Source organism: Crocodylus siamensis, chromosome 2 (assembly GCF_052110815.1).
Source record: "Crocodylus siamensis isolate JL-2025a chromosome 2, ASM5211081v1, whole genome shotgun sequence".
Lineage (NCBI taxonomy): Eukaryota > Metazoa > Chordata > Crocodylia > Crocodylidae > Crocodylus > Crocodylus siamensis.
Genome location: NC_143396.1, coordinates 63043372 through 63066156, shown reverse-complemented (window position 1 = coordinate 63066156; position 22785 = coordinate 63043372). Strand labels below are relative to the sequence as shown.

The following is a 22785-nucleotide window of genomic DNA, read 5'->3' as shown; positions in this document are numbered from 1 at the left end:
GATAAAGGCTCACATCAAACTTCTGCTACACTTAAACAATCCTTCATAGGCTGTGCAAGGGCACAGCACTGGCTATATGCATTATGTATCCCATTCCATTAAGCAAAATACTGTTCTGTAAAAAATTAAGAAGTTTATTTATTCTTTTGCTAAAAAGTTAGGAATGAATGTAGGAATTGGAGAACTCACTGCAATAATGATCCACTCCTTAGTACTTTTAACTAATGAAGTACTAAAGCGATATGGTTTTGACTTTCTTTTTTATTCTGTAATTAAAATAGTTATTTGTAGTTTTGTTAGAGTTCACTGAATTATTTAAAAAAAAGAAAAAAGTTAAAATTTTACAATTTGAAATGATGTGAGCAAATTTATACAGCTCTGCTAGAATTCTGTTTAAATACTAAAAATATAATAGTAGTCTTTCAACACATGATGACATGTATAATGTTATTTTGAGGGGTAAATGAAAAACCATAAAGCTGGTACCCGTCTACAATTTATCACAGGTGCAGGACTAAACAGAGATCTCATCTGAGGTGGTCCTGATTGTCCTGGGTTTTAACCCAGATCAAAATGGAGGCAGCTCAGGCATTTATACATGTAGCCTTTCCAAACTGCATTGCGGCCCCTCAGCAAGTAGGTGGCCACAGAGAGCACCAGTCTGAGGCTTGGCACTGGAATGGCTTGCAATTAAGCTTGAATGATCCACAAGTAATGTACATAGTGATGTCCCAGAGGAAAAAGATGTTAACATTTTATCTTGCATATTTCACAGGTACTTAAAGCAGGACAATCCACTGGTACAAAAAACTTTCAAGAAATGCAAAGTCTGCTTAAACCTTAAAAAGAACAGAAAGCCTATTGAATGCAATTTATTGTATTTTGGTGTACATACTAAACATATTTTGCATTGAAAGCAGTTAATAAAGCAACTAGCTATATAGTAGAGCAGACAAATGTGTAAGGGCACAAAATACTCAGCAAATAATCCCCCACCCCAACTTTTTAAAAAATAACATACAAGGTAGTATGCATTAAACTGATTCACTAAATATAAATAACCAAGAAACACAATTAAGTTTTAGTAAGAAGTTCCAGAGGACAGTTCTGAAGCTAAGCAGTTAATGCATACCTGGAGCTTCATTGCATGCATTTCTGTTAGACTGCTGCAGTATTCTCCTAGCATGTGCTGTAGGAAAGTGGGGACAGACAGTGATAAACACAAAAACACATACCAGAAGTAAAGGCAGGCTCTATATGAAACAGTGGGAGGAAGACTACTTTAGTCATTAAAACAACACCAAGGCTATGCTTATAAAATAAGAGAGTTTTACTTGTATAGGAATATCAGTGTATTACACCAGCAGTCTGCTCCTAGCATGGATGCAGCTACTCACTGATAAAGCTGTGCTTTGTACCAGTATAGTGAAGCACCACTCAACCTTCCTTGCCCAGGCAAAACAAGGTATATTAGTGTGGGGAAAAAGCAGAGATTTTTCTAGCTTGTTAGGCAAAGATCACAGCTCTGCACAATGCATCTATGTGAGCAGAAGTTGGTAATATAAACCTGACTCAGACTAAATCTCTAAATTTAAGTAGCCTTCTTGGCTGACAGACTTTGCTGTTGCTGTTTTTGTTAAGCAAATAAAACTACTTACCTCAACTAGAAAAAAGAAATATAAATTTATCTGGCAGACAAAACTCTTGGGGTAGAGGCAATCTCTTTTATTAAACCAACTAAATAGTTGCAAAAAAAATCCTTTGCAAATTTATCTGGTCACCCATATTAACAGGCATTATGACCCACATGCTGTTCTACAAAATATGCTAAAGTACTATAAGGTATCATCAGATGCAATTCCAAGAACAGCATTTGCTCTTTATGGTTTATATACTTAGTACCAGAAATAAAACTAATTGGAACCAATTCATTAAGCCTGACTAAGTGGAAGATCTTACAATAAATTTATTTATTCTAAACATGCTAAGTGCATCCCCCACAAATTTCATAAAGGCCAAAAAGAAAAAAAAACAAAAACACACACACATGCTTAAGGGAATTCAGACGGAGGCAGTTAAAAATGGATTAATCCATTTCTTCTATCAAACCTAACAACTAGTATCTTTCAAAGAGTTAAGAGAAATCCAATAGATAAAATGGGTTAAAAAAGTATGTTTGACATTAGCTATTCCTTACAATGGTCATTTGCAATCTAAAATTCCACAGCACTGAACTAATGTAAAAATGACATTTAGATATAGTAGGGGTGTCAAACATACAGCCTGCAGGCTGGATCTAGCCTACTGACCAGATCATTTGCCCCAGCTCTGATGGCAGCAGCCAGTGCCTTGAGAGCAATACCAAGAGCAGAAGCCCCATCACTATGGTCAGAGTCCAGATCAAAACACCCAGTTCAGCAGTCTCTGGTTGCAACAGCAGCTGCTGTCTGCAGTGGCACTGGAGCCATCCACACCCTGGCTAGCCTGGGGACACAGGCTGCTGCTGTGGGATGCCATGCCGTCACAGCCAGAGCTGCAGCCTTGGCTGCAGTGGTGGAGCCTCTGACCTTTTTGCCGCTAAGGTTGTCTGTGTCCCGTCTCACCATGGCTGCTGACTCCCAGACCAGGACGGGAAGGGAGCAGCAGGACAAAGTTCCCAGCCCGTTTCTTACTTCAGGGACTCCTGTGGCAGAGCTGGAGCACTAGCAAACCCAGCAGCCCTACAGGCAGAAACACCACCACGACCATGAGAGATCAGCCATACGCAGTCAAAGTTCCCTCTAAACTGCGCGTGTGCACGGCTGTGCACAATAAAAAAAAAATCTTGCTGTGCACTAACTTTTTAATGCTGCGCACTAACTTTTTAATGCTGCGCACCCGCCTGGAAAGGAATTGTGGGGCGGCTTCCTGTAAACTTTGGGCATGGAGTGCAGCAGAGGCACCAGAGCCAGCGTGGGACACCTCACTGCTGGCAAGTTACTGCTTGGTCGCACAGGGGCCACTCTGCTCCTCACTACACTGACATCCCTGCAGGGAGAGAGAGCAGTGCAGGGCAGGCAGCGGCTCCTCCCCAAGCCAAGGCAGGGGCTGGGGTAGATTCAACCTGAGGTAGGCTGAAAGCAATTGCCTAGCTTTGGCATTTATCCAGAGGCAGACTTCAACTGCAAGGTGGGGGTGGGGTCAATAGGTATGGGATCTTTGACCCCCTGTGCAGCTCCACCAAAAGCACATTCCCTCGACTTGCCTGAGCACCTCCAATGCGGGGGAAATCGCTCAGAGCCACTCGCTTGTTTCTGAGTCACGGCGAGATTGACCTCAGTGTATACAGACCTTCCAAAGAAGCTTTCCTCCCAGCTGGAAGGAGGGTGGGGGCCTGGCCCCTGCTGGGAAAGCTGGTGCCTGGGGGCAGGTTGCATTACCAGGTTGGCCCCACCAGCCTGCACACTCTTCGGAAATCCAGGTCAGGAATTTTCCTGCTGCTTGGTCTTCCCATTTCTATCTGGGATCAGCCTTCAGAATAGCGCTGGCCCTTTGTTTGAGGCCATCTCAGTGAAAAGCTAACTCTAAGCTAAGCTTATGTGGCAGGCTCCTTTTTCAGGCCCATTGGGAACTTCACAAGCGGCACACTATCGGACAGAAGCGGCACACTCATGGATCACTACACACCTTTGAGGGAACGTAGCATGCAGTCCCAACAGTACAGTGGTCAGAGGCTTTACCAAACCAGGAGGGGAGGGGAGTGGAGCAGCAGAAAACACCACTCCCTGCTTCTTCCCCAGACTGGTTCAGCTGCCCAACTAGGAAGAGCTGACAGCAAAGGGCAGCTGACAGGACTGGAGACTGGGCTCACAGAAAGTCTCCCCGAGGCAAAAGGGCAAAGCACCCACCTGTTCCTCACATAGTTCCAGGTGTGTAGAGCAGGCAGAGGCTTTGCCATGGGACTTGCATGCACACCCCCCGCCCCCAGAAGGTCAAGCTGTTACTTGTCATTATAGGAAGCCCCAGCACTGGTGGCACAGCTTCCACTGGGGCTATCAGCGTGGGAGAAGGGGTGTGACCTGCGGGCACTGGAAAGAAGAAAATGTAGCTCTCCCCATCTGATTCAAATTTGACACCCCTGAAAATGAGCATTTTCATGAACCAGCTTGAGACTCGCACAAAAAGTAAGGACTGGAAATGGTAACATGTAAGGAATTTATACTAATTTGAGGGATACTAGTAGGAAGTAAAGATTTACTAAAAATTATTTTGCTCCTAATAGTATCCCTTTAAAATTGATCAGAAAGAAAAAATGAATGGCTGTCCAATATAAAATTAAAAACTTCATGTGCAACACATCAGACAGTCTAATTAGCTAGCACTTCCCATGAAACATGTGCAAGTAGCTTCATATTTCTCGATGTATGTTTTTATAGTAGATTACAGTTCAGTGTTTCAAGATCATATTAAAAAATTAAATAACCTGTCTACTTCAAAGTCATTTTCTGCCTCACAAGTACCAGTGTATACAGTATTTTGAAAAATAACAAAAAAAGTTTGCTAAGTATTAGTAGCGTGTCCTTTCTAAATCACATCTAATATCATTCTCTTAAAAGTGATTCTGGTTTTATAATCAAGTCACAAACTATTTGAAAAATCCCATCCTGAAAAATCTTTCAAAACCTAGTTTATAGAAAGACTTAGTATTAAGGGGGAAAAAATACCTGAGGACATTTCCGTAGATCTACTGTACTTAATTATTTTTTCCAGCTGTTCCTGATTCTTTTTGCTGAACACTTTTCCTTGAACAACCTCTTCATTCTGTGTGGAATGCTTATTCTTATTATTCTTGAAGGGTTCACAGGTACTAGAGGCACTGGCACTTTCATAACCTTCTGTAAAGAAGAAGTGGCTCTTTATAGATAAAGAAATCTTAAGATCACCTGTTCCTAGTCAAGTTTAATAGCAGCTCAAATGTCTATCAAAGCACAGTTTCTAGTGTGTGCACAAAAATAAAAATCCATAGATTTAAGGCCAACAAGGCTAAATCATCTTATCACTCTCAGCACTGCATTACAAGATATATATTTTACCTTGTTACCTCCCTTATACTGTTTTCTGTGACCTAATTTTTTCCAATATCCATTTCAAAGCATTGGCACCAGTACTATTATATACAGAATTCCAATAGGCAGACAAGGTTCTTTGGGTAGATGTGATATCTTTTATTAGACCAACTAAATAGTTGGAAAAAAATTGTTCTTTGCAAGCTTTCAGGCACAAACACCCTTCTTCAGGCATACGGAGAGTTTGTTGGTGTTATGTGCTCTCCTCAGTGGAATAGAAGCCAAAATGCAGTTCTGTGAAAATGCAAATGTGTGGCAGTAAGGTTCAGAGGGAATGGGAGACAAATAGGTGAAAGACAGGTTGTTGGGTGGGTGGGGATGGAAAATGTTGAACTGAGATACAAGGTAGCTAGTAAAATGCAATCAGGCTACCTGGGGTTATCAGATGGCAGGCAGGTTTATAATGCGTCATAAATCCAACATCTGTATTAAGTCCATGTCCAGTAGATTTATGAAGCGAAGTTCGTAGGCTCGTCTACAAAAGGTGTTTTGTACTAACGAGTGAGCAAGGGGGACACAAAAGAGCAGCTACCACACTGCTGGCCTGGCTCCCTCTGCCACTGCTAGCTGTAGCTTCTGCCCACCATGCACTGCTAGTGCCCAGGGTACAGAACTACCCAGGTACACCTCTGCTAAGAGAGTCTGCAAGATGTGTGATTCTCAAACCAATATTACAGCAGAAGTGTACTGGTAACTTAAAAGCACTCTTATCAGCACTAATGTATTTGATGCACATTTATAACATCTTTGAAAATTAAATCAAACATCAATTTAAGCTTGTTTCTCTATTAGGACTAATCAGCCTTTCCTGTTTAATAAACTACTATTCATTGCCACCTTTGTTAGATGTTAGTTTTCCATACCTTTCCCCACTCCTTGTGTGGGCCATCAACATATACAAGAATTAGGGGAAATCATCTGCTCAATTTGCCCTATATGTCCTCCTCTCTTTAAATCTGGCCTCTTTTCCAGCACAGCACATTCCAAAAATCTCATTTGTTATGGATACCAACTACAATCAAGAAAATATCTGAAGAGCCATTAAAGCTGCAATCAAAATGCTACATGACCTTCTTAAAACCTACCAGTATTTTTAGCCCGGCTTCTAGGTTGTGTAGAACTCCTCCTCTTATTCTTTGACTGAGGCGTTTTATCTTTAGATGCCAAGCAGGCCTGTGCTGATGCTTTTCTGGATTTAAATGTTTTAGTCACAGTAGTTGGATCTACTGGATCAGGCATGCTACTAAAGCTCTCCAAAGATTCTTCATCACATTCTCTTCTCCTCCTGCTGGTATCTGATGGATTTTTGTGATTGCCAGAGGCCATGTTTTTTAATGAATACCCTGTCTTCACAAATGACTGTTTTTCTTTTCTTCCTTCCTGGCTGTCATTAGGCCAACTGGATCCATTTTCCAGTTCCTCTTCTGGTTGTCTCTGGCACCTGATGAAGATACAAAACAGCTGTAAAATAAACACGCGACAACACAGTGTTTTTGGGAAGGAACTGCATAAATCAGTCCAGTTGTGATATGCAGATTACATGTCCCAAGCATAAACAAATAGAAGTGAATTAGCTGCAGGCCACAGTTTATCCAAAAAGTTATGGCACAACAGCTGTTTTGTGAAGCCCACAGTTTCCCTATGGTAAAGTAGTAAATAGCTGAAGTAGGGCAACTTAGTTAGAACAATATATTCTAATTTAAAAAAACAAAAGAAGTGGGATAAAAGAAGGCATATCTAAACTCATATCCTGGATTTATAAGTAGGGAAATATTTTTTCTAACTATAAACCTCTTTTAAAAAAAGCGTGCCCAATTCTAGCCAGCACAGCTTTCAAGCAAACCAAAACCTGCTCACATACATAAAAAACAATTTTCTTAGTCAATACATGAAAGACAAAGCTAGCCAGAGAACAGGAAATTAGAAGAACATATAATTCACCCTTGAATTCAATGGTTTATTTGAAAGGCAAAAACTTTAATATTAATTGTGTTCCCAAAAACACAAGTTACAAGTAAAGAAGGATAAAAAGGTGAATTCTAATATAAAGTTAAAATACCTTTGTTTCTCAGCTCCAAAAGAAGAACTACTTTCAAAGGGCTTTGGAAATGCCATGTATTCAGTTTTTCCAGAAGCATTATGATCTAATGGTTGCTGCTGTTGCTGTTGACTGAGTGAGGTAACGTTTTGTGGAAAATCTCCAAAACCAGAAGGAAAAGCAGGGTTGATATGGATACCTGTCAGAGTAAATAAAAACTGAAAAACATGGCATGTGTACAGAAGCATGCAATATTAGATCATGTACTATTTAAGTAATTATTAGAGATGGAAGGGATAGGACACAACTCGATAACAACAGATGAACGACACAAGCAGTGGCTATGAAACAAAAATACTGAGGATTTTTCTCCCAATGTCAGCCATAGCTGAATAGCTCTCAGCATGAATGCAATTTAGAAGAGGAAAGCTGCCATTTTTATCGAGTACAGTTTTACACATATCTTGAGGACACATTCTTTCAACTTTAATCTAGATCAATATTTCTCCACCTTTTTTGGACTTGAGGCACCCCTCACTGAACTCATGGTACCTCTTCATAAAACTTTTGTGAATTAAGTGGCACCCAATTTCCAAAACTAATTTATGTATTACAGTGCTTACCTCTTTAAGTAAAGGGTGGGGGAATCATCCAGGCAGGGACTAACCTAAACTTGATCTATCTCTTCACACCTTCAACTATCTGGCAGCACCCCAGCATGCCCTGGCACTCTGGCTGACAATTACTGATCTATATTAAGTTTGTCCTGACAAAAACCACTCTGCTGATATGCCATTGCTGACTGAAATAAGGGCAAATTCTTAATACAAAAAGCCAGAAGGCACAGAATTCAGTGCAGGTAAAGTTCAGTGAATTTTATGATATTTATATTAGTAGCTCACAATTAATCTACTGTGCCACTTGCGTCTCTGAATGAACTGTTTAAACACAAAAATAAAAACTAGGTATTTGTTGCCTTCACTGAAACAGGAATATTGTAAAAGATTTGGGTAACAAATCTAATTTAACAAAAAAAGGTTTTATAAATAAACAAGTGTTATTGAACAGAAGGCATATGTAATTTGTGTGATTGGTAATGATTTAAAAAACTCCTTCATTCTTAAGGAAACAGTTACACTACATATCTAGTTAGTAGCAACTGAAAAGTTAATGGCTATTACTAGAGCTCTCAATTCTAAACAAGCACTAGTAATCTTAGTAGCAAGACAAATAATGAATTCACTCAATCCCCAGAAAAAAGGCATTCTTCAAAAACATTAGAAGGATCTCATGTAGAAGCTCATTTTAACACTGCTTCTGGTATATTTGATGCGAAAGACTTCAAATATCAGCACTACGATGGTAAATCCAACACCAACACTAACTTCTCTTTCTCATTTCCTGAAAGGAGTCTGACCCTTAATACTGAAATCAAAATGGATTTACTACTTCTAAGCAGCAAATATTTGCTACCATTTGCTAGGAGAAGACAGGTTCATTCAGAAGTGTCTGGGCCCTTAACTTGAGCCAAAAAAAAAAAATTGCTTGGAGAAAGGAAGGGAAATCAGAACATTAGCAGTTCTACATGGGCTATGATTAATTATGTCAGGAGTGGAACTAGAGAGAAGACAGAAAGGAAGAACTTACTTTGAAGCAGCATTTTTAACAATCTCTTAACACACAACACAAGAATCAAGTAACATTTATGTAATCTTTATATTAAACCATTGTATTTGGCAATCCCCTTTATATTTCCAGAAATACCTGGTGTAAAAGAAGAAAAATTAGTAAATCCTGGTATATTAAACAGATTCATAGGTTGTGGAGGAAAACTGAAAGGACAAAATATAGTAGGTGATGGAGGTGGTGGTGCACTGCTTCCTCTTTCCTTCCTTTGTGGCTTCTCCTGCTGCTGTTCTTGTTGGCGCATAAGATCATTTAGCATTTGCTTCAACCTACAAAAAGGCAAAAACATTGAAAACTGAACAATACCTTGCAGAAACTGCAGTTCAAGTTGTCTTGCCTATACATGTTACATTCTAGATAGATACATCCAAGAATAACACTTTTAATAAAACCAATAGATTTTCTTCCTGTAGCAATTCTGAATACACAAAATAGGAGTAATGGTAGTCTGCCATACCAGTAAAAAATTGTGTGAACAAAACTTTGTAAACTTGTCTTGTAACAAACTATCTTGTTTGGGTTAAAATAATCTACTCCCATGTCTGCATGAATTGTAACAGTTAGCAGTTACATGCTACTGTAATATTTTTTCTTGCCACATGGTTTCTGTTTCATTCAGGCATAGGACTGATGAACAAACAGATGGATTTATGGTCATCTTTGCAACCTTAAATATTTTCTAACGCTGGAAAAAGGCATTGCCCCTGTGCTGCTGCAAGTTACGGAGGCAGAAAACTCAAGAAAGCTGATTTCCACCTTTCTTGTTGTTCCACAACTGTCCAACACTGTGGCCGTGACAATTCATATTAATAGCTTGTACCATTTTTCTCAGCAGGCATTTGTTTGAACGCAACACAAGAATGCAGGCAGCCTGTGGCTCCCTACACTCTCCACTCACCTGAGGCAGGCATTCTTGGGGCTTCAGAGGCCTGATCCTGTGTGATAATGGCCCGATGCACCTGGCCCTGACCTGGAGCTAGCACCTGTAAGTGTAGAGCAGGGAACTCCATGGGCTTCCTCACTCCACACTTGCAGATGCACAACCCAGGAGTTCCCCTACAGGCACAGAGCAGGAAAACCCAGTTCCCTGCTTCCCTCCCCATTCCATGCCTGCAGGGGTATTTCTGGAGTGCATATCTGCAAGCAGGGGAACTCCTATGGAGTCCCTCACTTGTAGACATGGGATGCAGCAGTATGAAAAGTGTACGTTTCCCTCACTTTATGAGGGTTCTGTACATGTGAATTTGGTCTTATGTGATGACCCTTTTTATAGCTAAATTCGTTACATGCAAGCTAACTTCATCCTACGTGATCCATGTGGTGGAAGCCCACAGCCAGCTGCTTTGTGCGGTGCATTGTGGGAGTGACGTGCGACAAAATATAGTCTCCCGTGTGCATCTGTGCTCATTGTTTGTTGTCTGTGACATGGACTTCTGTAGTTGCCATCCCCATTATGGCTTCTAAGCATCCCACTATCTTATCTCCTACCCCTCTCCCTGGTCCTGAAGACCCTTCACCTCACCACCCACTCTTCACACCAACTAAACCTTCACCACCACCCTGTGCTTGTGTGTACTGTCTATTGTTGGTGAGTACCAAAATTGTCTTGTAAAAGTGGTAGAAATGGGTCTGGGTCTTGGAACATATTCTTATTTGTTACATTGTAAAGTGGGTTCCCTAAATGCTAATTTGAGTTCTACACCGTTTTCTGGGAATGCACGGACAACGTCAAGAAGGGAAACCTGTACAAGGGATTTCTTGCAGGGAGATTCCCTGGGGCACGTGTTTCATGGTGCTGCATCCTGGGTCAGGAAGTAAGGATATGGTGGAGGGAGGGCAGAATGGGAAGCCCTCATGAGGGTTCCCTTGTTCTCTGCTTATGGACATGTACCCTGGAAGTCCCCTGCAGCACCTGTGGGCCTCTGAAGTCCTATTTCTGGACCTTAACGGTTATAACAGTTGCTCTAAACTAGATTTAAATGTCCTGCATATGTTTACAGGTTCAGCTGAGAAGAAAGATTTTTAAAAGTGGTACAATACTCAGTCTGCTTTAATGTACCAGAGAAGCAAGATTTCTCTTGTTCTTGATTCTTTTCAATTTAACCATTAGAAAAAGTCTTTAATAAATACAAGATAAAAGACAGCTTACCTCTGAACATTATTCTGTTGCCAGGTCAGCTGAGTATAGCATTGGTTTAACTGGTGCATTATAAGGTGTACTTGTGGAGATGCAACATTACTAGGCATTACACTGTAAGGGCTTGTAAGCAGAGTCTGCAGCAGACAAGAGAGGGTCTGTGGAAAAGAAAGCAAAAGTAATGGCAGGAACCTTCTCAAATCATAGCTGAAATTATTCCTGGAAAAAGCATGAAAACAGCTTCAAAAGAAAATATATTCTGTTCTATTATTACTCTACATAAAAAGTGCTTTTGATATCTTACTTGCTGATCCTGCATCAAGGTCTGGCAAATATTGATGCTAAATTCAAGCTGTTTCTTCAGCTGGTTAATCTGCTCTTGCCATTGTTCTTTTTCCTCCACATAAGAGAGTTCAGACATCCACCGAAGGTTTTCTTGCCGCCGCATGCTAATATTCTGCTGTTGCCTTGCTTTAGCTAACGGACGATAATTCCCATCTGCTGAAAGAGGGCGGCGGTTCTTCCATCTAAGGAAAAAGGAGCGTGAAGAGAGAAGTTTACACACACAAGAAAAAACCTAAAATGAAGTTTTTAAATAGAAATGATTGATATTTCAGTTTTATGTAAGCTTGTCACAATTAATAACCACCACCATCAGTTTTAGTTTATCTTATGCCAAAGAAGCCATACTCCTTTAAGTATTTAAATTTTTGGTATGACCGGGGGGGGGGGGGGGGGGGGGGGGGGGGGGGGGGGGGGGAGAGAAGGAGAAGGGGAGGGTAGAAATTGAACAATCTTTAAATTACTCAGGACTAGTACAGGCACAGCAAACTTGAGAAGGACTTAAAACTAGATTAACAAGAAGTTTGACAGCAGACTAAATCCAATAATAATGTACACAAATTAAAAGGAGTATTTCAAACTACTCGTAAATGTTGCTGGGTTCTGAACTAGCTATAAGCCTCTCAGACACATGGGCTAGGGACAGAAGTTGCACATAAATCCGCATAAGTAATTGAAAACCAGTTCACATCTGCAACAGAAGTTCAGTGCACATAAGCCAGAATGAGTTTAAAATAAGCCTGGATGCATGTAATACCAGACTTAACTCATTTAGGTCAAACCAGTTTATGGAACTTCTGTCCCAGATCCCCTCCTGATTCAAGTTAACTCACAGTACCCTAGTATCCCAGGATGCTGTGGTCCCTCCCCCACAAACCCCTCCCCTTGTATGGTGGGCAGGCTAGCCTTGGCCCTTGCTGTCTGCTTCAGGGAGGTGTGCTCTAGCACTGCCTGGTTTCTGGTCTGTGCTACTGCAGGCTGCTTTTCCAGAATCAGAAAGGAATCTCTGTTCACTATTTGGTTCAGTCTATGTAACTTAGACTAACCTGCAAACATTGAATCAATTCAGCCTCAAGCTTTTTGACTGTCTGTACTTAGCCATGATGAACCGTTACAGCAAATTATTCAATACAAAGTCACAAAAACACAACAGATTTCTTTGTTAAAAACTTACATTTAATGTTATGCTGATATTAGTCAATAATACAACTAACCTCTCTTTATTTTCCTTAACACAATATGGACCTGGATTAGTGTTGTTATGGGGATACATAGAGAAGTTTCCATTAGAACTAGACTCTTGTTCATCCTCTTCCTCCTCTTCCTCTGCCTGAGCAAGTCCATCAGAAAGATAACCATCTTCATCTCCATCCTCTTCATCTAGAGCACACTGTGTAGAGCCTCCCCATGTAGCCATTGTTCTAGCAATGAAAGAAATAACTTTGAAAATGATGGTAAAATAACAACAAAAATCACTTATTTCAGGAGCAAATGCAATATCAACAACTAATTTTGTTTTGTAGGCGACAAGATTAAAACTGACAATCTCTCTTAAAATTTCACACCTAGTGCCCACGAGAAAATAGTAAATTCTAGTTTCTTTTTAATTTTAGCTCCGTTTAATTTGAAAAGCCTTTCCCCACTTCTCTTCAACAATAACACTTAAGTATTTCCAACTTTCAGAGGGCAAAAAGAAGATTTAAAAAAAATGTATGACTTATGTTCTTACTTTTCTGTCCTACTTTGTTGAGGAGTACATTGAGCTTCTGATCCATCACTTCTAAGAGATGCAGCAACAGTAGATGTATTTTCTGCCAGATCTCTCCTCCTCTGATGTTCAGCCATTAAAGCTTCAAGTTGCTTTCTTCTCTGTCGTAGCTCTTCTCTTGAAATCTCATGTCTAAGCATCTCTGACCACAACTATTTGAAATGAAAGGTTTGATTTTCAGCTTCATTTAAAACAAATATTCCCAAAAGAAATTAACAAACACAAATGAACTAAAAATAACCCTATGCTACAAACTGTCATGCTTGTAGTACAAAGTGTAGCATTTGCTTCTGACAGGCTAGGGACAGAAATTAGATATAAACCACTATAAGTGATTGGATACCACTTCAAATATGTATTAACGGAAGTTCACCACACATAAACCACTTTTAAAATGGCTGAAACCAGTTTAACATAAATCTGGATGGAACTTCTGCTCCAGATCCCCTCGAGATTCAAGTTAACTCACAGTCCCCCAGCGTCCCATGATGCTTTGCTCCTCTCCCACAACCCCCACTCCACCAGGATGGGTGGGCTAGCCTTGTTCCAAGCTGTCTGTTCCAGCAGAGTAGGGAGGTGTATTCCAGTGCCCCCAGCGGCTAGCCTGGGCCACTGCAGGCATGTGGCTGCATTTCCAGAATCAAAAATGAATGTCTGTTCGCTTGCTTATTGGTTCAATCTACCCAGCTTAGGCTAAACCTGTGAGGATTGAATTGGCTCAGTCTTGTGCTTTCTGACCATCTGACCTTATCCTCTATGAACAAAAGCACAATTATTGTTTGCTTTATAGTGGAGAAGCTCCAATAAGGAAAGGCTCTAAAAATATGTAGGAAATGACACCTGTCCCAGATACCTTAAAATTTAAAGAGATAAGGAGGGTGTGAAGAATACAACCTAGTACACACTTCTTGTATACATCAACATTATTCTTAGAATGTCTTGTCCATTTAACATTCAACTTAATCACCACCTATTTTCAGTGTTCTAACGTCTTGCTTGGCTTGTTCTGGCCCCACAAATCTTGCAAAGCACCAGCATCAAAAGGAGTGTTAAGAGGGAAGAATAATGCCCGACCCATAGCATGGTGATTTGAGCATTATGCTGGGGTGCTTAGCCTCCTATGCAGAATCATTTAGTAATGGCACATTTTGCATTTGTGCAGTTACACAAGATAATCCTTGAAGTGCCTTCCAACCCCATGATACAACTCAGCTATTTCATTCCCCATCTCACTCAAGTACTTTTAATTAAAAATATTGAAAAAAAATTAAAATATCTTGAACATTTCTATCCTAACACTTTACTGGTTCACAAACTAGTCACAAATGTCAAGCACCTCATTGCCCACTGGTATGGAGTCCTCATGCTGAAGTACAGGCTTGCCAGCTGCACTATTTTCATTAATGGCTGGTGTTGAAGTAGCAGGGGAAGTCTGTCTATTGGCTGGGCAATTCCCCATGCTAGCTGACAACTGAAAGAAAAAAAGTAAAAAGAATTATTAAAAGAAAAATACCAGAAGTTCTTGCTTTCTGTAATCTCTATTTATGGTTAATGGACACATTAACATTTGTAACAGATCTTAGACTTCCTGAAATGCAACTGCTCCTTCCCCAAGAACAAAACTAAAACCAAGCCAAACCCTAAAGCCCAGTCAGATAACCCACTGACCATGCATTCTTAGGATGATAATAATGTACCCAAGGCTATTAAAGTGATCCTTGTAACTTCAAAGGAAGGAACTAACATGTAGAAGTAGGAAGGTGATAATATCCTCGTGTATATGACTTCAGGGAGATCATTCCAAAACCAAGTCCAATTTTAGTCTTTTTAATTCAGGAAAAAAAAAAAAACCCTAAATTTTATCCAGAAAGTTTCAGCTCTTTGAGTCTTGTGAAACTTGTGTTATAGGAAGATTTAAAAAGCATGATTGTATTTTTAAAATTGATTTCATCCCAGAGAAGGTTAAAAAAATGACTTGATTATGGTCCACAAATATAGTAAAGAGGAAGATTCATATAACATTGATGGCTAGAAAATGATATTTAGGGGTTTGCTTTTAAAAATTGGCTTGTAGGTAAAGTACATATGAATTAAAACAATGGTTCTGGGGAGCAGCAAGGGTTAATTGGTTCCTAAAGCCTCCTTGTAACCAAGCTTTACATTCTTAGCCTTGGAGAGGGAAGCCAGCAGACAAACAGGCTAGGGAAACTGAAGACATGTACCACAGTATTCCTTGAAAATACGTAACAAAAAAATAGGCTTGCTGTGTTGGCACTAGGTCACAGTGACCAGCTGCAAAGCTGCTGGAATTTCCAGTTTTGGTGTACAGACCAAATTAGGAGGCCAGACATGCCCAAATCAAGACACTGGTAAGTGACCAAATTAAGGTGTGTGCGTGTGATGGGTTTGTACAAAGGAATATGCTAACACAACAGAATGTGGACAGCATGGACGACCACAGGGAAACCCACCAATGGTACCTGGGAATAAAAAGTCAGAGGAGAAAGAAAACAAAAGGAGGGATTTCAGAGCAGCAAAAGGTCCCATCCCCCCTGCAAGGGGGGGGAGGGAGGAACCCAAGGCCACCATGGACAGAGGGCGCGCCACCAGCCCATCTCAACGGTCCCACTAGGGCTGATGGGCCTCAGCCCTCAATCTCCAAGACAGCTGATAATCAAGAAAGAACCACAGGGTGAAGCTTACATACTAGCCAAATGTACCTTCCCTCTGAACCCTGGAACTGGTAGATACAGAATTGAGGGCGGGGGGAAGGGTTGGTTTGTGTTGCCTGATTTACTCTTATCTGCTATCACTCTGTGTACCAATAACATTTGCCTAGTATCGAATTAAAAAAAGTCATTGATCTGAGGGTTTGGATCCACCCAAAACAAGGCATCTGGGTCATAAATCCAGTGCAAACAAACACATGACTCTTTAATCAAGTAAAAAGTTTTGCTATCCAATGTTTGAAATTCAAGACTAAACAAAAAAAAGTTAGACAAGATGGAAGTATTTAACTAGTCCAACTAATTTATCACTTGAATAACTAATGTAGGCATTAGGCGGATTTTTCCATTTCTTGAAGTCTAGAAAAAGAAGACTAACTTTCTAGAAGAAATGCTATAGTGCTCAACTTACAGGTTAGATGAAGAAATTTTAGTGAGGTTTTAAAATCAGCAGGGATGCATACAAGGTCTTTCTGATCACATGGATTCTCTCTCACTTTCAACAAAGCTACAAACTTAGACTGAAAAGTGTAAGCGTATACAAAAAAAAAACAAAAAAAAAAACAAACAACTTAAAATTCTATATCCAATGTTTATACTAGAAAATCCACTTATGTTGAATACATTCAACATCTTTCTGCCCAATATTCATTTCAGTCTGTGAAACAGCATATTCTACATACTTGAAGATCAGGACAAGCCTTCTGCAAAACCTGAATTTCCTCTTGAATCTCAATCAGCTTCCTCCTTTCTTCCTGTAGTTGTTTAAGTTCTCGCTGCTGCTGCTGAAGTTTAGCCTCATAGAATTTCTCTCTATAACAAGACAATCTGTATATTATTCAGCAAGAAATTTACTGAAATTGTGACCTTTTAGAATCACTAGAAAAGATGTACCTCGCTTTTTCATTAAGTCCTACATCCTTATTGGTGTTAGCACGGATGTTGTTTGGTTGATGCTTTGCCTCCTCAACATCACCCAAGAAGAAGTCACCCATGTTAGACACAGCAGCAGTAGCTGTTTCTGGTTCAGTGTCATCATCCTGCAACAGCAGCAGGTCAGACAGTAGGTCTTCAAAAATTTTAGGCACAAGCATAAAATATATTCTGTCAAAATGTAAGCAGCTTGGAAAGCTTTGTCTGAGGTACTTTAAGACTATATTTTTAATATAAAAATATAGTCTATAGCAGAAGAGCATAGCCAGTTTGGTTATGGGCATATAGCCAGTGATTTATAAACTGAAACAAATTCATTGGTAAAACTATGACCACAAAAGAGTTAGAGGAATAGAATTAAAAAGGGAAGAGAGAAATTTTGTATACAAATTTCACTCCCATGAAGGTCATGGAAAAATTCCTATGAATAGAAACAAACTTGATCCCACAGTAGTCAATGTTTTAAAACAGTCACCCTACATGTTCCCCAAGTAGGTTGGCTTTGGTTTTATTTGGGGAAGAGGGAGGGGAGGAGGGAGAGACAGCGGGTAGGCTTCCTGGTATTTCCATCTTACATGAGAACAGGGCTTTTCGATTTAATCATAAACATCACAAATCTGTCAAACTAAAGTAGAGCGATTACAGAAGCCAAAAAAATTATCTTGCTGCACAAAATACCCTTATTGCATACGTAAATCTCTGTACTTGAGTAACTAACAAGCTGCAAACCACAAAAGGGGGATTCAAGCACTGTAAAGTATCTGTACAATATCTATGGCTGGAGTTTAAGTATCTTAGACAAACATGACTGGGATGGTTTATTCAGGGGGCTGAACTAGATGCCCACCTGAGGTTCCTTATAGCCCTACCCTTCTATGATCTACAGTGATCACAAAGAGCATTAGTACCAAATCACAGTCACATAATTTACACTAGTTAAGTAGCTGTTCAGCATCTCTACAATTAAGCAGTAGCGTGTACATCAACGGAAATTTCATTTCTTTAAAATTTTAATTTACATCTTGATTTTTCAGATAAACACCTTTAAACAGTAAGTAAGTACATAAATCTCAGTTCCCTTTACATGTACATGATGTACAATTTTTTTAATATGTCTTTTGAATGAACAGTAGATTATTTGAAGTAGTGCCAATACAATCAAACTGAGAATGTAAAAACATTCAAACCAGTGAGAGAAAATTCAAAACAGTAAAGTTGTAAAACTGACACTGGCAGCTTCTCCTTGAACCATTAAACATCATAATAAAAGCTTTTTACAAAATTTTATCCATAGATCTATTAAAAATGTCTTATTTCTAAAAACAAACAAACAAAAAACCTGAACACTTCTTCCACCACAGTGACTTGGAAAAAACAGAACAGTTTAATTCAGAAGTGACTGATTTTATTAATATCTTCTATACCCCGCACCAAAATAGATCAATTTTCATTTTTTACTTTAGCCATTCACTGTGATAAATCAGGGAATTTTTTGGGGGTATTAATGACCTTAGTATTCTTCTAAACGTATTATAAATTTGTATTTCTAATGCACACTTTAAAGGCTTTCAGTAGATTCCAGTTCCATTCATACATACAAAAGCCTTTAAAAATATCACTTTAATATGATTATATTTGTAAAAATACCTGAACCATAGCAACAAGAGTTTGCAACTGTCTAAGTTTCTGCTTCGCAGCTATAAGTCTATTGATCTTCTGTTCAAATTCAGCATCTCCAGCAGCATCATCTACTAGGCTGCTTCTATGGCTAGATAAAGAAGCTTCACTGGCTGCGTCCTCTTCAGCTTCATCCTCTTCACCTTGCGGAACATCAATACCTTTGCCATCTTCCCTATTATGGCAGTCTGAAGAGAAGAGGGGGGGATGCATCAATAATGCAGACATACATAAATGGGATAAAAACAATTAGGGACCACTTATCCATAAAGAGATATTAAACCCAGAAAGCTCTGAAATGTAACCTCGAGTTTAGAACATCCTATGATTACTAGTAACTTGGAGAGTGCAACAGGATCAATCACTAGAGAACACTTGTTTCTTATACTCTTTCTCCAAAACATCTGTTACTTGCTACTGCTACATGTAGAATACTGGGCTACACAGAATTTATTTTACACTCTCAAATATTACCATTAAAAAAGAAGGCCTAAATAATTAAGCAATACTCTCCCCAAACATATCATCTTTATTTAGAAAAATAATCAAATATTGGATTATTTTAAAGCATACCTAAAGCTGAAGCCATGTTTAGAGTCCTTATGTTAGCAGCAGACCGATTATTTATTTCACAGTCAATATTTAAGTGTCTTCCATCTCTATTATTAGTTCCACATTGTATATTGGAATTGCTGTTCATTTCACCCCAGCTACCAATTCCCTGAGGGTTTCTGGGGAGAAACATTAACCATGTATCAGTTCTCAGTCCATTAAAACTTTAAAAATACAGAATAAGATATGCATTAAAAGATTAGCAAGTGGATTTTCAACTTCAACCATTTTGGATTAAGAGTACCAAACACGATAAATGGATGGTATAAAGGTACATTCAAAACAATTACTCCAACATCAGGCACCAGGTCAATGCAATGGCTCGTATGTTTGTTATGGACAAGAACCAGTTTACAACAGTACACATCCTCTTTCAAAACAATACCCACACATTGTTTTGCAGGTGGCATTCAGAGTACCTGGTTCACATTTATAACACCTTACATGATTTGGGATTAAGTTTCCTGTGAAATAATCTGCACCTGTGTACTCAGGCTGAAATCCCCTTTCTGTAAAACGAAAGATATTGTTGACAGGATACGCTATCATGCAAACCTAGTCTTATTTCTTTTGACCCAGTACTCTAGACTAGATTTATCACTTTAGGCACATTTCAAATCCCACCATTTTTGAAGGACCAAGCTGACAGACTGATAAACTAGAGTTAAAGTCCAAATTTAACCACAGTACTAAGTGACACATGGTTATTCATGTTGCATGAAGAAAATACAGCAGCTAAGGCCATAAATTTAAAAATGTAAACAAAATAAAAAGATTGTAACCTAATATTAGTAACAGGTTGTGGATTTTCATGGTCAGAATCGCATTCTGATTCCTCCGTTTCCTCCTCCTTAGTATTTTCATTCACAGCATCTGTCATCATATCAGATGTCTGTTCATAGTAGTGAACTAATTCACGCAATTCATTCAGTCTCTTGCGAACTTCATTCAGTTTCCTGGAAGTAAAGCACAGAAGTCATCTAGTTAGCAGACCTAAATATAGCATGCTGTTCTTTATAGAACACCTCTGAAGAAATAAATATAAACAGTAAGGTTTATCAAACTCTCAGTTAATTTGGGCTGTTTCACAGGAAACAATAAGCAGTAGCTAACCAAGTTTTCTTAATAAGTTCCATTCTTTCTTGTTATCTAGATCTTTAAAAAGGCCATTTAGGAAAAACAAAAATCATTTGTAAAAGCAATTATCTAGCAAAACACAAAAGTGAAATTTGTTTAAAAATATATAAATATTACTGAAGTTTTTCTGATGGGTTCAGATTCTCATCTTCTTCACTCTCATTCTGAGAAGCTATGGAGTCAGGAGGATATGGAGCAGATGATGCTAGGCTGTTGGAATCTCCATTGACAACAGTTACTATACCCACAGGAGCAGAAGCAGCTGAAGTTGTACTTCTTTGATCAATACTCCTTTGAGGAGACCCAGAAGCAGGAAAAACTACAAAAAAAAGATAAGTAATGGGACACTTAACTAAGAAAAAAATCGAATAAAATTAACCTTCATTTTTGGTTTACATAAAAACAAATATAAAAATTTGTGCATGCAATAAAACATAAGCTTAAGGCCCTAAGTCCATAAAAAATTACAATGCTAGTAACCTTAAGATTTGTACATATTAAAAGTTTCAACCTCATTCATCTCAAAAAACAAAAGCAAAATACGATTCTGATCCATGCCTTTGTATACAATGAAGCGTAGGCTCATGCATCATTTTATTTAGCTGCCGTTATAGTGTCTTATAAAAAGTTCAAAATAAAATGTACATATTGATTTTGAATTAAATGTGTATGTGCTGTTGGAAACCTTATAAAACTTTATTCTGCAATACTGTCACCAACTTCTCCCTAACCCACACACAAATATGAACTGTTCTATTAATTTCACAAAACTTTCAAATATCATCTTATTTACCTTAATCCAAGATAACTCTGCATTTAAATGGAAACCCCCAATAATTAGATTCTATACATGGAAAATGAAACACCTGCATATGGCTGGGCTGGGGGCCAGCCCAGGCATATGTTCTGTGCCCTGGACTGGAGCTGGAAGCTGAAGTGGAGGGTTGGGGGACATATAGCAGGATGCAACAGGCAGCTATGTGGCTCTCACCCCGGCTAGGGTGGAGTCATTCAGTTTCCTTGTACTCAAATCCAAGACAAGGGGCTTCCCTCCCCTGTCCATCCTATCCTTCCTCCCCAGGTTTAAATGGGGAAGAAACCTTGTCTTGGATTTGAATAAATATGGTAAGCATAAAAAAAAAGCAGCTTTGTGTTGCTCATTTTAAACACTTTCTCGATGAGCTTATAGATCAAAACACTTACAATATGTCAGCAAATAAAGAGATTATACTGAATCTAATCAGTAATATTCCTCTGTATAAGAACGTATTGCGAGTTCAGTCATCTGATTCTTCAAAGAATAAACAGAATTAAACTAGAATATATACAGATGGGAGTCTAGACTAACAATAATATTTTGCTAATCTGTAATTACAGGTTTCCTCCCAAAGTAACATCACCCACCAAGCTAGCATCAATTATTTGTCAAAGGCTGTATCCTCAGCTCCTTACACATGTATTCTGTAACATTCTAAAAGTGTTAATGGACATTCAGGTGTTCATTTTATAGAGGTCCAAATGCAAAGATTAAAAAAGTCTAAGCAGACACATAACTGGGAGATTATTTATATCTGATTAGAAGGTTACAAATAGTTGACTGAGTCCACCAGATAAATCAGCAAGTAATACCCTTGTATAATGCATAAAACCAGCTCATTTAGCGCCTGTAATTTCTAAGAGCAAACCCTATTCCTAAACCTACCTGAAATAAGCCCCTCACTGGTAGGTTTAAAGATTCTACCCGTCTCCAGTCATTGCAAAGGAACAGTAGTTTCCATCTCCCGTTTCCAGGGGGATACGGAAGATCTATTCAGTTACAGAATTAGAGGAAATTATTTTGTACTTATACCCCCACTACAGCTGTAGCCCTCCATGAAAATGCAATTGCTAAACATTCTTTTCAGATGTTTCTCCCATGATAAATTCCACTACTGACTTTTTTATGCTCCTTTTTATCCATTTCCCAAACAGAAAATTCCTAATAGGTTTCATTATTGTCAGTAACGTTCTAAATACTAGAGAAGAATGGACAAGATGTTAAATTTCACTTAAAAAAAACAAACAAACCCCCCCCCCCCCAAATTTAAGGTGACTACATCTAAAACTACATCTATTTCCACACTTTGAGAAGTTAAAAACTCTTGGTAAATTCTAGTTTAATCCTTTGTTTTTTGACAGCTCCACGTTATGAATGTTGAGATATATTTTGAATATATATATTCAAGGTACTTTCCCTGCCTGAAAATGTGTTTTCTTTGTTTTGCAGATTGAAGTAAAAAGTATCAATACTGGCCATCTCAGAAAGCAGGAGCCACCTTGGAAATACCACCTGAAACACAAGCATGCTGATCAGTCAAAGGATTTTCTTCATCAGAAGCTGCAGTTCCACAGTGCTTTCCCAGTAGATACAGAATAACAACATTGTTCTCTGGACACCACAGCCAGATTTGGCCATCAACATGTTTGTCTAAGTCCTGAAAATGCCACCTATATAGAGGCTGGAACTATTTCTGCATGTGTATATATATATGCCCTAAAACAGGATGTGCATAAGCAGCATTTTGGGGAAGTATATGACCTCAAAGACTACCAAAGCTGGTCAGGTAGGCATCCACATCCTCATC

At 39.0% G+C, this 22785-nt stretch overlaps 1 protein-coding gene across 11 annotated transcripts in view; it reads right to left on the bottom strand.

The window, feature by feature from the left end:
* The window catches only part of PCM1 (pericentriolar material 1), a 73922-nt gene that overhangs the window by 24717 nt on the left and 26420 nt on the right, over window positions 1-22785 (bottom strand). For 6 of the 11 annotated variants that reach the window (XM_090036027.1, XM_090036031.1, XM_090036032.1 and 3 more), the window contains 16 exons: window positions 20279-20480; window positions 19807-19980; window positions 18986-19143; window positions 18383-18600; window positions 16697-16842; window positions 16486-16615; window positions 14413-14547; window positions 13038-13228; window positions 12523-12729; window positions 11271-11493; window positions 10979-11124; window positions 8908-9098; window positions 7165-7342; window positions 6191-6546; window positions 4704-4874; window positions 1133-1189 (listed from right to left, as the gene is read on the bottom strand). In XM_090036027.1, coding sequence (XP_089892153.1) covers window positions 1133-1189; window positions 4704-4874; window positions 6191-6546; window positions 7165-7342; window positions 8908-9098; window positions 10979-11124; window positions 11271-11493; window positions 12523-12729; window positions 13038-13228; window positions 14413-14547; window positions 16486-16615; window positions 16697-16842; window positions 18383-18600; window positions 18986-19143; window positions 19807-19980; window positions 20279-20480 — 2883 coding nt within the window. The remainder of the gene's footprint in view (window positions 1-1132; window positions 1190-4703; window positions 4875-6190; window positions 6547-7164; window positions 7343-8907; window positions 9099-10978; window positions 11125-11270; window positions 11494-12522; window positions 12730-13037; window positions 13229-14412; window positions 14548-16485; window positions 16616-16696; window positions 16843-18382; window positions 18601-18985; window positions 19144-19806; window positions 19981-20278; window positions 20481-22785) is intronic. The other 5 variants (XM_090036030.1, XM_090036037.1, XM_090036034.1 and 2 more) reach the window with 3 other exon arrangements.